Source organism: Prenolepis imparis, unplaced genomic scaffold, assembly GCF_030444845.1.
Source record: "Prenolepis imparis isolate NDT839.2.m4 unplaced genomic scaffold, iyPreImpa1.0 SCAF_8, whole genome shotgun sequence".
Taxonomy (NCBI): Eukaryota; Metazoa; Arthropoda; class Insecta; order Hymenoptera; family Formicidae; genus Prenolepis; species Prenolepis imparis.
In genome coordinates this window covers 12,217,943-12,231,140 of record NW_028141166.1, presented here as the reverse complement: position 1 = coordinate 12,231,140, position 13,198 = coordinate 12,217,943, and the positions used below count along the sequence as shown (strand labels likewise).

At 30.4% G+C, this 13,198-nt stretch overlaps 2 protein-coding genes across 14 annotated transcripts in view; both read right to left on the bottom strand.

Moving 5' to 3' along the window:
* The window catches only part of LOC145940024 (uncharacterized), a 298,072-nt gene that overhangs the window by 282,858 nt on the left and 2,016 nt on the right, over positions 1-13,198 (bottom strand). The gene's annotated exons all lie outside the window — the stretch shown is intronic.
* On the bottom strand, positions 19-10,186 carry LOC145940023 (UNC93-like protein). 13 transcript variants are annotated; one of them, XM_083044781.1, is made up of 8 exons: positions 10,025-10,186; positions 6,711-7,973; positions 5,051-5,442; positions 4,000-4,286; positions 2,732-2,957; positions 2,452-2,611; positions 2,058-2,325; positions 19-1,674 (listed from the first exon to the last, which is right to left on the bottom strand). In XM_083044781.1, the coding sequence occupies exons 3-8, from the start codon at positions 5,308-5,310 to the stop codon at positions 1,424-1,426; spliced, it is 1,452 nt and encodes a 483-aa protein (XP_082900907.1). In that variant the 5' UTR covers positions 5,311-5,442; positions 6,711-7,973; positions 10,025-10,186; the 3' UTR covers positions 19-1,423. The 13 variants fall into 13 exon arrangements, with proteins under 13 accessions (XP_082900907.1, XP_082900911.1, XP_082900912.1 ...); XM_083044785.1 differs by having other exon boundaries at positions 6,799-7,973; XM_083044786.1 differs by having other exon boundaries at positions 6,810-7,973.

Sequence of the window (13,198 nt, the reverse complement as noted above, 5' to 3'; positions counted from 1 at the left end):
AAAATAAAAACGCGAAAACAGTTTAAGAATCATGTGTATTTTCTTCGTGAAATTGAAATATTCGAATAGATCCATATGAAAATATAAACATGAGTATTACAAAAAACATGTGAATTGTATTCGTGAATGTCATATTTCTAAGGAAGATAGATCCACGGGCAAATGTTTTATAGCAGTTTCCAGCTGAATTTTTGCTCGCCTTATCTGGTGATGATTTTCGTAAACTAAAAATAGAAAAAATATAAAAACGGAGCCCTACGTCACATAACCGAGTAATAAAGAAAAAAAATAAACATTCCTGAAAAAAGCCATGTCGAGTCATAAAATAAAATATAATAAAATAAAAAATCACGAAACAATAAGAGGAAACTGCTCCTGAAACATTGCCCAGCGAAACCAAAGTTCCTACTACGTTTTATAAAGTATATAACTGAACTGCAGAACACATTTGAATTGTAAATACGATGAACGCAAAGTTAAGCTAATAATCATGATACAATCAGCAATTTAACAATGCTAAAATACGACTCGCCGATCAATTGATTCGACATTGCCACTGTCGGAGAACATCGATCGACCTTACTATGGAAAGAAAATCACGCAGCTCGGTAAGCCACCTTCGAAGGCGGGAATCAATTGATTTTGGCAACGAAATAAGCACACAGTCGGCAATTAAGCACATAAGTATACAATTAAACTAAGCAGCCGTAGCTCTAGCTTGAATGTTAGCACCTAGGCACACACGATGTAACATTAAATTACGTATTTAAATGAAGGACAAGAATTTTAGCTGTTAAGCGAATACCTGTGTAAAATTTAGTAGGTGTCCACAAAAATAAAATAAAAACATATATTGTGGTACAAATAATAAAAAGTCGCACCTATTGCTTTTCGCGATTAAAAAATTTCGTTTGATTTTTAAATAAATAACTTCAGACGAGAGTGTCAAGTACACGATTTTTGTAACATATGTGCATATAACATATCTGAGTTATAACTGTGAGAAATGAGAAAAAGCATTTCTAAGCTATAATTATTTAAGAATGTCGTGTAGAATTTTCTCTTCTTAACAATTTTAGTTCACAAAAATACATATTCCCTTTTTCTTAGTCTAATGTATAATTTCAGGTACATAATAGATTTTAAAAGTTATTTCTTATTATAATGGCAAAGAATCAATATTAAACAAGTCATGAGTGAAAAGCATTTCAATCGTATTTTTTCAGAAGTTTTCCCTTAAATATATACAATCGTTATAATTTTTCTTAATTTTGATATTTAATGATAATATCAAAAGATAACAATTTCAAGAAATCTCCTACAATGCCATTGACTGAGAATAAAGATACCTGCTCTACGCTAAATTTGCTTTTACATTTTATCGTTTAATCTATTTATTAATCAATTTTATTAACTAAATTTATTAATCAACTCTATTAACCAATTCAAAATCAGGCTTGTCGTCAGAAACAGCTCTATTCGCTTTATCTGACCACTCGACAATGCCATAACCGACCATTCCAACGCACAATATTCCGATTAAGAGATATAGCTTTGTAAAGGTGCACAGATATGGGCTATACACATACGTTATCACTGAACCAGTGGATTCCCACAAGCGGAAATTGGAGAAAGCTGCCTCTTCTTGACCAGGAAATAATATACCACTTAAGGCTGAAAGTAATTTCCAAATCATTAGTCTTATTATCTAAAATCTAAATTAATGAGCATAATTAGACTCTATTATTACGAATATATTCACTAATAGAACATTTTTTAAAGAAAAATCTATAGAAATATTTATATAAAACTCGATTGTGACTATTTGTTGGTACAGTATCGTCAGATGAATACGAATATTTCCGAAGTATTCGTCTGTCGGTACAATCTTACACGTAGCAACTAAATTAGGAAATTCGATTTAATTATTATCACACAACAACTTGGAAATTATCAACAATATATGATAGGTCGATGTTAAATATATAAAACTATTCTGCAAGAACAAGAAATTTTATCAGAATGCATTTAGACTGCAATTTATTCATCTCGCTCACCATTAACTTGTACCAGCCAGATCGAATCGCACACACCCCATATACCTGACACCAAGAAGAAGATAATGCCCTGTTCTGGTGTCGGTTTCCATCGTAACATAAAAATTAAGAGAATCAAGTGCAAACAAAAAGCGAAAAACATTACGGGCTTTCTTCCGGTCAACTTCACGATAGATCCTGTGGCGAGTGCGGCTATAGCGTTTGTGACACCAAAACATATCATCACGTAACCGATATTGCTAATTCCCCAAGCGCAAGAAACGAATGACTGCAATAAATATAAATTATTTTTTTTTTATATATAAAAAAAGAAGATTAAAGATTCTTCTTTTATTTTTAGCGTGAGCAAAAATATTATTTTAAATGTTTCTTTATTCTCGTATAGTTTACTAACTGCATTAAAATCGGCAAATAAGAATGCCTGTTCAGCTCCGATAAACAATATTATCGGCAATATTAAAAGTTGGTTCTTCTCTCTCAACAACTTTAATGTCACGGCCAAGAGTTTGAATCCAGATATGCCTTTCACCGAGCGAGCTCTGTTTCTATCGTATCTATAAAATATAAATTACAGCGTCAAGAAACTCTTATGCAATATCCTGCAATTTTTGTTATGTAAATACGATGTTTTACCATGTTTTATGAATGAGCGAAATATAAATGCAGAATTGTACCTGGATAAGGAATCAACGCCGAATGCAATTATTAAGCAAGCTAATATCATACAGCCTAAGTAAATTCCAGAGATTATGTATATTCGTTCTACAGGAGGTCGCTGCAAATTCGGGTTTTCATCTTCCATACCAGAAACTCCACAGAAATTTGCACCGCATTTTTCCGCCACAACACTACTGTTCAGTGTTACATTTCTGGTAATTGTCTCGATACCATAGGAAAGAACTATAAAAAAAGTTATATGCAATAATAAAGAAATTAATTGATTAATAAAATTATTCTCTTATAAAAAAAGGTAAACTTGTCGCGAAATTTGTAAATGCGTTAAAAAGTTATGAAATATATAATAATACGTTATAAGAATAAAACATGCTATAAATATTATGTCATTCTATCGAGTAAGCATACTTGTACATTTCAATAGAAACGAAATATAATCATTAGAATACCTAAACAATTTCTTGTTGTAACGTATATATATTTAGCTTCCATTCGTTAGTTTATATTCTTCTGATCACGTCAATAGCAACTTAATTTCGTTTTCATCAGCGTTCGCGTTTTTATAGCTCAACAGCGATGCATTTATATGCGCTTCCGCGAGAATCGCATAAATTGCAAGCTGTTGCATCATACTTCATTTTGATTCATGATTTTAGCCAACAATTGTTTATTATTGCGATTTAATTTAGGCGATGATTAAGCAATTATAATTTAAATGCTCTAATTTAATTTAAATATAATTTAAATGCTCTGTTAAATTATAATTTAAATCTTATCCAGACAGAGATCTCTCATTAAGTTTTTTACGTTGCTTAATAAAATTACAAAAATATAATATGTCGGAAGAATTATTGTATCATAATCATCTTTTTTATATCTTGTATAAAGTGATCAGAGAAATCAAGTATATTTACAATCGCGTTATATACGAAAATACAAAGTAACCAATAAGTTGAATTACAAGATACTCGTGAATCTTTGAATATTCATTTATATTGTCGGCAATAAATATACAGCTAGTTCGTGTTTTGTAGCGACAATGCTTCTGTTTTACATATATCATGAAGCGCATTGCAGCGACTATCAATTCATTCTTACAACACCACTCCGCGTCATTAAAATTGACATTTGTAAGCAAAATATGGTCTGAGTCGAAGATAAGCTTAATTTATATGTAAATATTTTTCTCGGCACGTTTAATCCCTGAGGTATTAAGTTGATCATTTCTCGCATATATGCCGCATATATTCGCAATAACACAACCCACCTGCTGATGATATAAGATTTCCCCACACTTGCGCCATTTGATAGAACATGAAGAAGAGACCGAAGAATCGTGTGACAAGAACATTTCCGGCTATATCTGAGATAGTTGAGTAGGCTTCGGCTACTACAGTTAAATATGTACATTTTGCGCACCAAAGTGGTCCTCCACCTAATCCGACCAATAATCCGGCGGGAATCATCGTATAAAATTGTGGATAAAATTGAGCAGCTATGAAAGGCATATAAGCCAATATGGAAACAGGCATTGTCCACTTGCATCCTAACCAACTAAAACAAAGAATTATATAAATCTGTTTACTTATTTACTTATATTAATTAATTAAGCTGTTCTTTAAATAAAATCTGATCAAAGTGAAGTAAGATTTGTATTCATTGTCCATTTTCAAGATCGTCTTAAATATGATTAAGCGATCTTATGATTCTATTCAACCAATGAAATAATCGTACTTTAGACTGTACTTAAGACAATCATGAATAAAAGAGCAAATTATAAACGGATATACTAAAGCTATGTTGATTAGAAAAATGTATCCAATTTTATTCACGCAAATACACATTTATTTTATTCTTGATCAATAATGAAACCCACGGATGTTGCGTGCGACATAATTCTGGGTCAAGGTGAAGACGACCACGCGTAATAAAGTTTAGTGGCATGGGGGATTCTGTACAAAATTAATCCCTTATATACATGTATATATCCCATTTATATATATTGAGCTCTCATTGTCTATAATGATCCAAAGTTTTTTTTCCGACATATATATTTCTCAAAACGGGATTCTCGATTTATTCTATTACGATAACGAGTAAGAGCAATCAGATTTCACAACAACTCTCCTTCAGCCCAAGGCGCGGAATATTTATTGCGGCATCGAAAATGTTATCAAAGTGCTATCGCGTCAATTTATATCATCTTTTCTTTCGATTCGTTAAATCGCATCAAGCGATACGGAGAGAGATGTAAGAAAAATAAATTAATAAATATTTATAATATAAATTTATAAATTAGATTAGCTAATAAAACTTACCTTATGATGAGAGCGGGTAGAAAAATGTTGCTAAAGAGCAGACTGCCGTAAATCGCTGATAAAGTAAATGTACCCAGCGATTGATCCGCATTGATAGAGCTCTGTAAATTCGAGGCTCCCATAAAGGCAGTAAAATTCACCATAAAAGCGCAACCAATCGCTAGAATATTCTTTATAATTCGCCATCGTTCCGACGGCTCAAAATTCGGGGTCGGCATTTTTACGAATCGTCTCGGCACCTCGGTTTGATCAACCGTCATAATTTAATCAATGTCCAGTTACTTAACAGTATCTACAGCACCTGTAGATACCTGTGATAACACCTTTCCAAAAATGTGTGCAATACTTTCGTGATTTTACCGGTCGATAAATTGTTGTAAATCATCGATTATCTTTCAAAAAAATATAAAAATAAAGATAAAAATATATAACATCCAGCCGAGTGAAGTTAAGCCCTCAATATTAGAATTTATTTATTTTTTTACATGATTTGATTGCACATTGTTTACACATGTTTGCACATTTTTTATTTTTGTTTGCACACCCCCCCCCCCTCTAATATAAAAGTTATTAAAAAAAAACTTTTGGGGAACGAATTTCACATTAGCTCCTCATTTTGTGCAAAAATAGTTTTTAATTAATCTAATCGATAGATTTTTGTTTGCACATTTCTAAACCATTTGAATTTTCGTTTGTGCATCTCTAGAAAATAAGTTATTTAAAAAAAATACTTTAGGGGCTATGTTCCGTACACAAGTCTCAAATTTCGCGAAAATTCTTTCGTAATAAGTTTAATCGATAAATTTTTGCGCATTTCAAAACAATTTGAATTTTTGTTTGCACATCTCTTTAAACAAAAAAATTATTAAAAAAGAAACATATTGGGGGGCTAACTTCACATTCAAAAGTACTTAAATTTCGCGAAAATCCTTTCATAATAAGCAATCAATAGATTTTCGTTTGCACATTTCAAAACAATTTAAATTTTCGTTTGCACACATCTCTAGAAAAAAAGTTATTAAAAGAAAAACATTGGGAGCCGCCAAAGTGTTTTTTTTAAATAATTTTTTTTCTAGAAATAAAAAAATGTGCAAATATGTGCAAACAATGTGCAATCAAATCATGTAAAAAAAGTTAATAAATTCTAATATTGGGGGCCTAACCTTCACCTGGCTATAACATTCGCGCTTTTGATTTTTATTATTTGCCTATTCATAGAAAAATCTTGTTATATTCGTTTTTGTAATTTGCTATCGAGATTTTAATTTCAATATATATATTCTTATCTGCAATATACATTTCAAATCGATTGAATTATTAGACCTCGTTATCTCAATCGCAATTTCCATTGAAAGATATCGGTAAATGATCATGAACTGGGAAATTAAAACTGCGAAACTGAATATTCACATTTATTCCTATAATGATCATTGCAGCCACGCGATTTGCGTAAAGCCAATAACGATTTCAAGGTAATCAGTGAACGTGAAAACGGCATGTATAGCATTATGTCGTAATTGTGATAAATTAGCCTCGTTTTACAGATATAAATATGAATATTTCACTTCCTTTATTGCCACTAATATTATAATGTCGGTTTTGATATGTTTTTGATAGCGTTTTATATATCAACAAAATTCCCGAGCGGAATTGCATAAACCATTTTCTATTCGACAAGATATACGGTCGTCAGAGCATTAATAGACAATCTGTCCTTGGGATTGGGTATCCTTGCTCCTTTCACGCACCTTAATCGCACCTGATACAATTTCCATTCCGATCGCGCACGTCGTTCGGAATATGTAACGCGCCGGTCGAACTGAAATCCTGTCACATACAAATAGATGCACACGATAACGTAGCGCAAAACAAGTTTATCGACAAAACGTCGAGTAACATCGCGCAAATAGACTTTGATGAAAATCTGTAACGTAGGATCGAAAGACTGCTGTTTGTACGAATATTTGGCGAATATTTGTCGAATACAATTTCTCAGAATATATGGATATAAGAACTTAATTTTAAAGCAAGGATATTCAGATCAGTTTCTCGCTCAGAGGTTTTAATAGAGAATAATTAATTCGGTTCGACGCACTTAGTATGCGCACTCACTTAATTTTCTGTATCCGATTGATATTGAAAATAAATACAGAAAAGTGAACGAGGGCGCATTTAGTGATTTAGTGCGTGACCGTGCGCATTAATGCGTGCAATCGAATTGGCTGTGAAAGAAACGAGGTAATCTTTACTTTACTATTTTAAAATTAACCTTATTTATTTATTTTGTGTTATCAGATGTGTTAAAAGATAAATAATTTACAGAATAGCCCGTCGATGCTAAAAATCAATTAAATGTATTCAGTATTTTACATTTAAAACTCCAATACCACAGTCGATAACTGTTACGAAAACAAGGAATGTGTTGTTGAATAAACAAGAAAATTAAAATAACACGTGCTTCATAAATATTTATGTCATTAACATAACTTGTGATTAAATGGAAAATCATGAGAATTTTTCCTTAGAACGTCATTCATAACGTCACAAGTTTAGATGCTAATTATGTATATAAGGCTAAAACGATGCTTAAAATCGACTCTCTCTTGACATATCATTTAAAGCAGTAAAGCTAGTAATTATCTTATTAATTCCGATTGTTGCAAATATTATAGGATTTAAATGATGATCACACAATTATCAACAATATTATCTGTATTAATTATGCAATAAATTCGCTGTATCAAAGAGTACTAATCTGCGAAAATCAGGACAACCTTGCATATGCGTTCATATTTACATTGCGAAATTCAATTAGCCTCTGGCACATCACTTGTCATTTTCACTCTACTGTCACCGTCGCGCACAACTATGTAACTCTATTGGATGAGACTTACGGGCAGCGGTATGATAATGATGAAATATTCTACGCATGACATAAAGCAAAAATATTAGGTAGTTACATAGCAATCGTCATTATTGTAATGTATTTAGCGTGCATTGCATCTTCTATTAAAATTATGTAAATTACAACAAATAAAATTTCAATTCAAGATTTTTAACATACTTTTCAATCAATTATTCGATTCATATCATAATCGAATTAGCTAATTAGAAAATTTTGTTATATACACAGAGAGAATTTTCTCTTAGAATTTACCCTGAAAATCATGGTAATCGTGAGACAATATGGTATGGAAAGAACATTATGAGAATTTCTCTGATTAATATTTGTCACAATAAAAATAATAATATCTATCACAATAAAATATAAACTGATTAATTTTACTAAACAGTTTCTATACAGTATAGTAAAATTAATCAAACATATTTTATATTTTATTGTGATAGATATTATTATTTTTATTGTGATAAATATTAATAAGAGAAATTCTCATAAAATTCTTTCCATACCATATTGTCTCACGATTACCATTTCAGGGTAAATTCTAAGAGAAAATTCTCTCAGTGTACGATTTTTCACGTGTAAAAAAATATTTTCTAGACAATGTCACGTTACTTAAATTAACACTATTTAAAGTAACATTTTGTTATAAATTTGTAATTTTATCATTTAAAATCTATGTGTTTTAAACAGGGACCCAGACCGAACCGGAACCAAAACCGTTCCATAACCGTCTTTTTAGTAGAACCGAAACTGTAAACCGTATTAAAATTCTATTAAATTTATAACACCGAAACCATAACCGGACCGTTAAATTATTTTCGGTTTACGGTTCTTTTCGGTATTTTTTTCTGTTTTTGCGCAAATGACGGAAATGTCATGATAACTGCCTCCTCGAAGTGCAATACAATTATAATTATTTTTTAAATGTTCTGAAATGTATGTATTATCGCAATAATGATAGCTATGAGGATATTATGTTTTCTAAACATATAATATCTTCATAGCTATCATTATTGCGATAATACATACATTTAGAGGAGGCAGTTATCATGACATTTTCGTCATTTGCGCAAAAACAGAAAAAAAATACCGAAAAGAACCGTAAACCAAAAATAATTTAACGGTCCGGTTATAGTTCCGGTGTTATAAATTTAATAGAATTTCAATACGGTTTACCAGTTTCGGTTTTACTAAAAAACGGTTATGGAACGGTTATCCGTTTTGGTATATATACATATATATATATATATATATATATATAAGTATATATAAATAATATTACTTTAAAAAATTAATATTAATTTTTATGACATATAAAAATATATTTATATATGTATCTATGTATATTATATATACCTATATCTAAATATATTTTCATGTATAATATGAAGTATTGTTTATTTATATGTCATAAAAATTAATAATAATTTTTTAAAGTAATATAATTTAGAAATTAATTTATAATTAGAAAAACGAAAAGTAAAAATTTTAAAAAACCGGAACCATAACTGAAAAAATCGTAATTTAAACGGTTTCGGTTTCCTTTATTTATCAAAAAACCGAAACTGGAACCGAAACAGTTATTAAATATTTTATTAAACCGTAACCGAAACCGAACCCTAATTTTGTTTCGGTCCGGATCCCTGGTTTTAGAACACAATCATCCGAGATTTAAAGATAACGAAAAATACAGAACTATACTCTCGTATCCGACCTTTCATAATCAATTAGAGTTTATATCACGTAATCGAGAAAGTTGATGCGGTTTTCTTGCTAGGTTCTCTATCATTAATAAATATTGATTGAAGGCCGCCATCGAGTCTAATCTACAGCAAACTCATCAAATGCTTGCACAAAGCTTTAGCGCTAATGACAAGACTCTTAGTGTCTGTTATTTTTCTACGACAATACACACATGTTTTCTTTTTGTAATAAAAATCACATACTAACTTTTTTTATTGCCTCTGATTTAAAGTTATATAATTAAAATGAAAATTCACGCATCGTTTCTCTCGCAACGTTTATCCCATGTAATAACTAAACTTATCCTAGAGCTTATCCCTACATACCCTGTATCAACTGAGATTTTCCAATTCCGCGAAGTCGAGGCTCAGATTTTTCCTGATCATCGGCTTGTATATGTGACAACTTTAGATTCGTTCGTTTAAGCGCGCGGCGAATAAAACGACACTGTGGAGATACTGCGAATGAGCCACACGATCAGATGGTTACGGCTATTCCCCACTTACGCTCACCATCTCTCAAGTGAGTATATGATACATAGTGAAATCGCTCACGCTATAGCAGAAATCGTGACGTTTATCGAATCCACGTCCGTGTTCGAAGCGCGTGACACGCCGTCGTATCTTAATCACAGAATCTTTAAATATTATAATCGCCTTGATTAACCATCGCCCATTATCCGCGGTGATTATGGCCTCGTTAATCTATTCGATAGCGTGAAGCTATTTATAACGGTTTAGGTAATCTCGAAGCAGCGACAATTTACATTTCTCGACAGCAAACAAGACGTCTCAAGAATAAATTCCCTAGAAAAAATTCCTGCAAACAGCGGACCGTATCACTCACGGATATCCTTCAAACGTGATGTTGAAATGGAGATAAAAATTGAACGAAGAGAAATGATCGATTATGCGCTATAAATTATACAAAATATCGTATTAGAACGATCTACAATTATAAAATTCAGCCAGAAAATGGGCTAAAAAACCAGGCGTAAAAATTAGACGCAACATATTTGTTTAAAATCTTCTTTAATTTAAACCTTCTTTTAGATCATCTTCAGCAGATCAATTAACAAAAAAATTCATATGCGTCCTCTTCGATCACTTTAAGGACTTATCAAGAACGTAAGACGGGGATAGGATACGTGAATTTTTTTGTTAATTAATCTGCTGAAGATGATTCAAAGGAAGAATCAAATTAAATAAAGAAGATTTTAAAACAAGAGTTTGTTAAGCCTAATTTCTGCGTCTAGCTTTTATTAGCACATTTTTCATTTCAAGTTTGTATTTATCTATCAAAGCCTTTTCGTATTTTATTATAATTCTAAAATTAAATATATATATTCAGATTTTGTCATTGACATCGCAGGAAAGTATCAATTAGATCTATACATATATGTCAGATTTAATAGTGCAATCATAATTTACGCAAATGATTTAATAAAGATGAGTCTAATAATATGGAAAACGATATTCTAATGATAGCTTTTGATGAGAAACGGATACATCGACTGGCCAAATAGCAATCATCACATGCGAGCTATAAACCATGCACGAGAGATGTGCAGAAATTATAGCAATTAATTAGAACAGAGCCGCTGTAACAGACGCGGACAGAATACCGTTGAACATCAATTATATATTCTCTGGTTATAGCTTTCTACCAATTTTCATAATTTTCAATTAATGAAACTATCAAATCACAGACATTTTAAGTATATGCGTTTTAAATATTGAAATTCATAAGCAAAAATATCGTAAAAAGCTAAGATATTGTATTCGATCAATAAAGTTTTAGTATAATACATACGAAACTAGGGCAGAGCTTTGCGCGATGAGGAAGATTAACGAATCTCTACCAACTGTGTTCATTAATCGTCAGGATTAATTGTGGATTATTCTATCGAGTTCAAAGAAAACTCTGCTTTTTACGTTCTTACAATCTCATCAAACGCTTAATATTCTTTAAATTTTTGTTATATTGTTGCAATCATTTGGAACAATAAATAATCGTATATTTCTAGTGTATTATTAATTATTTTTCTAATGTATTTATTAATAAAAGCAAACATATATATATATATGTTTGACGTAGGAAATACAATATATTTCTAAAAATATACACTAAAAATTATCTTTTAGAATTTACCCTGAAAATCATGGTAATCGTGGGACAATATGATATGGAAAGAATTTTATAAGAATTTCTCTGATTAATATTTATCACAATAAAAATAATATCTATCACAATAAAATATAAAACATGTTTGATTAATTTTACTAAACTGCATAGTAAATCAAACATATTTTATATTTTATTGTAATAGATATTATTATTTTTATTGTGATAAATATTAATCAAAGAAATTCTCATAAAATTCTTTCCATACCATATTGTCCCACGATTATCATGATTTTCAGGGTAAATTCTAAGAGAAAATTCTCTTTGTGTAGAGAAATATATTCCCTCAGCAACAATCTTTTCCAATTATTTATTACTTTTGCAATCACATTGGCCAATAATTGCATTTATATGCTGTCGCTGTTATTACGGCGACTTGTATGGTAATTAGTAATTACCCGTAATTAATGCTCATAAGATCAGCTTATGTAAGTCGCGTTATAAATATTCTGTCTATATTTACGCTACGCTAAATAGTCTTCGTCGAAATTGTTTCAGAATATTCGACAGATGTGTCTGGCATTCTAAACATTGAAATTGGAATAACGGATCTTGCGCAGTCAAAATGTGGAAAGCTTTACAAGAGCGGCGTGTAAATATAATATTCCTTTGAGAATCGCGTTTCGCGGACTTGTCCGAAATCGTCAAAACACTCTATCAACTTCATTTCATGTTTATGTCAAAATCATAAACGCGATTTTTACCCATTCGACAAAATTAATTTTGCTACAATATTCTCGACTTTTTATATTGTATATTTATTTAAAATTAAAGAAGAAATTATTTAAAATTGCTCGCCTCCTTTGAGCATAAAAGTTACTTTATTAAACTTTTTTATTATTTCACAAATTTTTTTTATAAAAGAGAGTTAGTAATATATTATAAAACTCTGTTTAATATTAATTTCAATATAAATAATATTTTTGTTTGTAATAGTAAAATATTCTGAATTACAACACATAATAAAATCTTACTTCATTTCTATCAAAATTATTTATAATATAATATTTGTATATTTTAATATAATACTTGTATTTATAATATTTATATATTTTAATATAATACTCGTATTTATAATATTTGTACGTTTAAAATATAAATATTGCTCTAAGTTTACACGCACACACATACATAACGTTATGGTGCGACGAAATAAATTTTCAAACAACAGATTTCATATCCTAACGTGTTTATAAAAAAGAATGATAACGAGATTTTTATGTATATAAATCCCATCGTTATAAATGAATTATAAAATATTTTTATCGATATGAAATAATTTTGGAGTTAAAGATACTCATTACTCTCAGCATGTC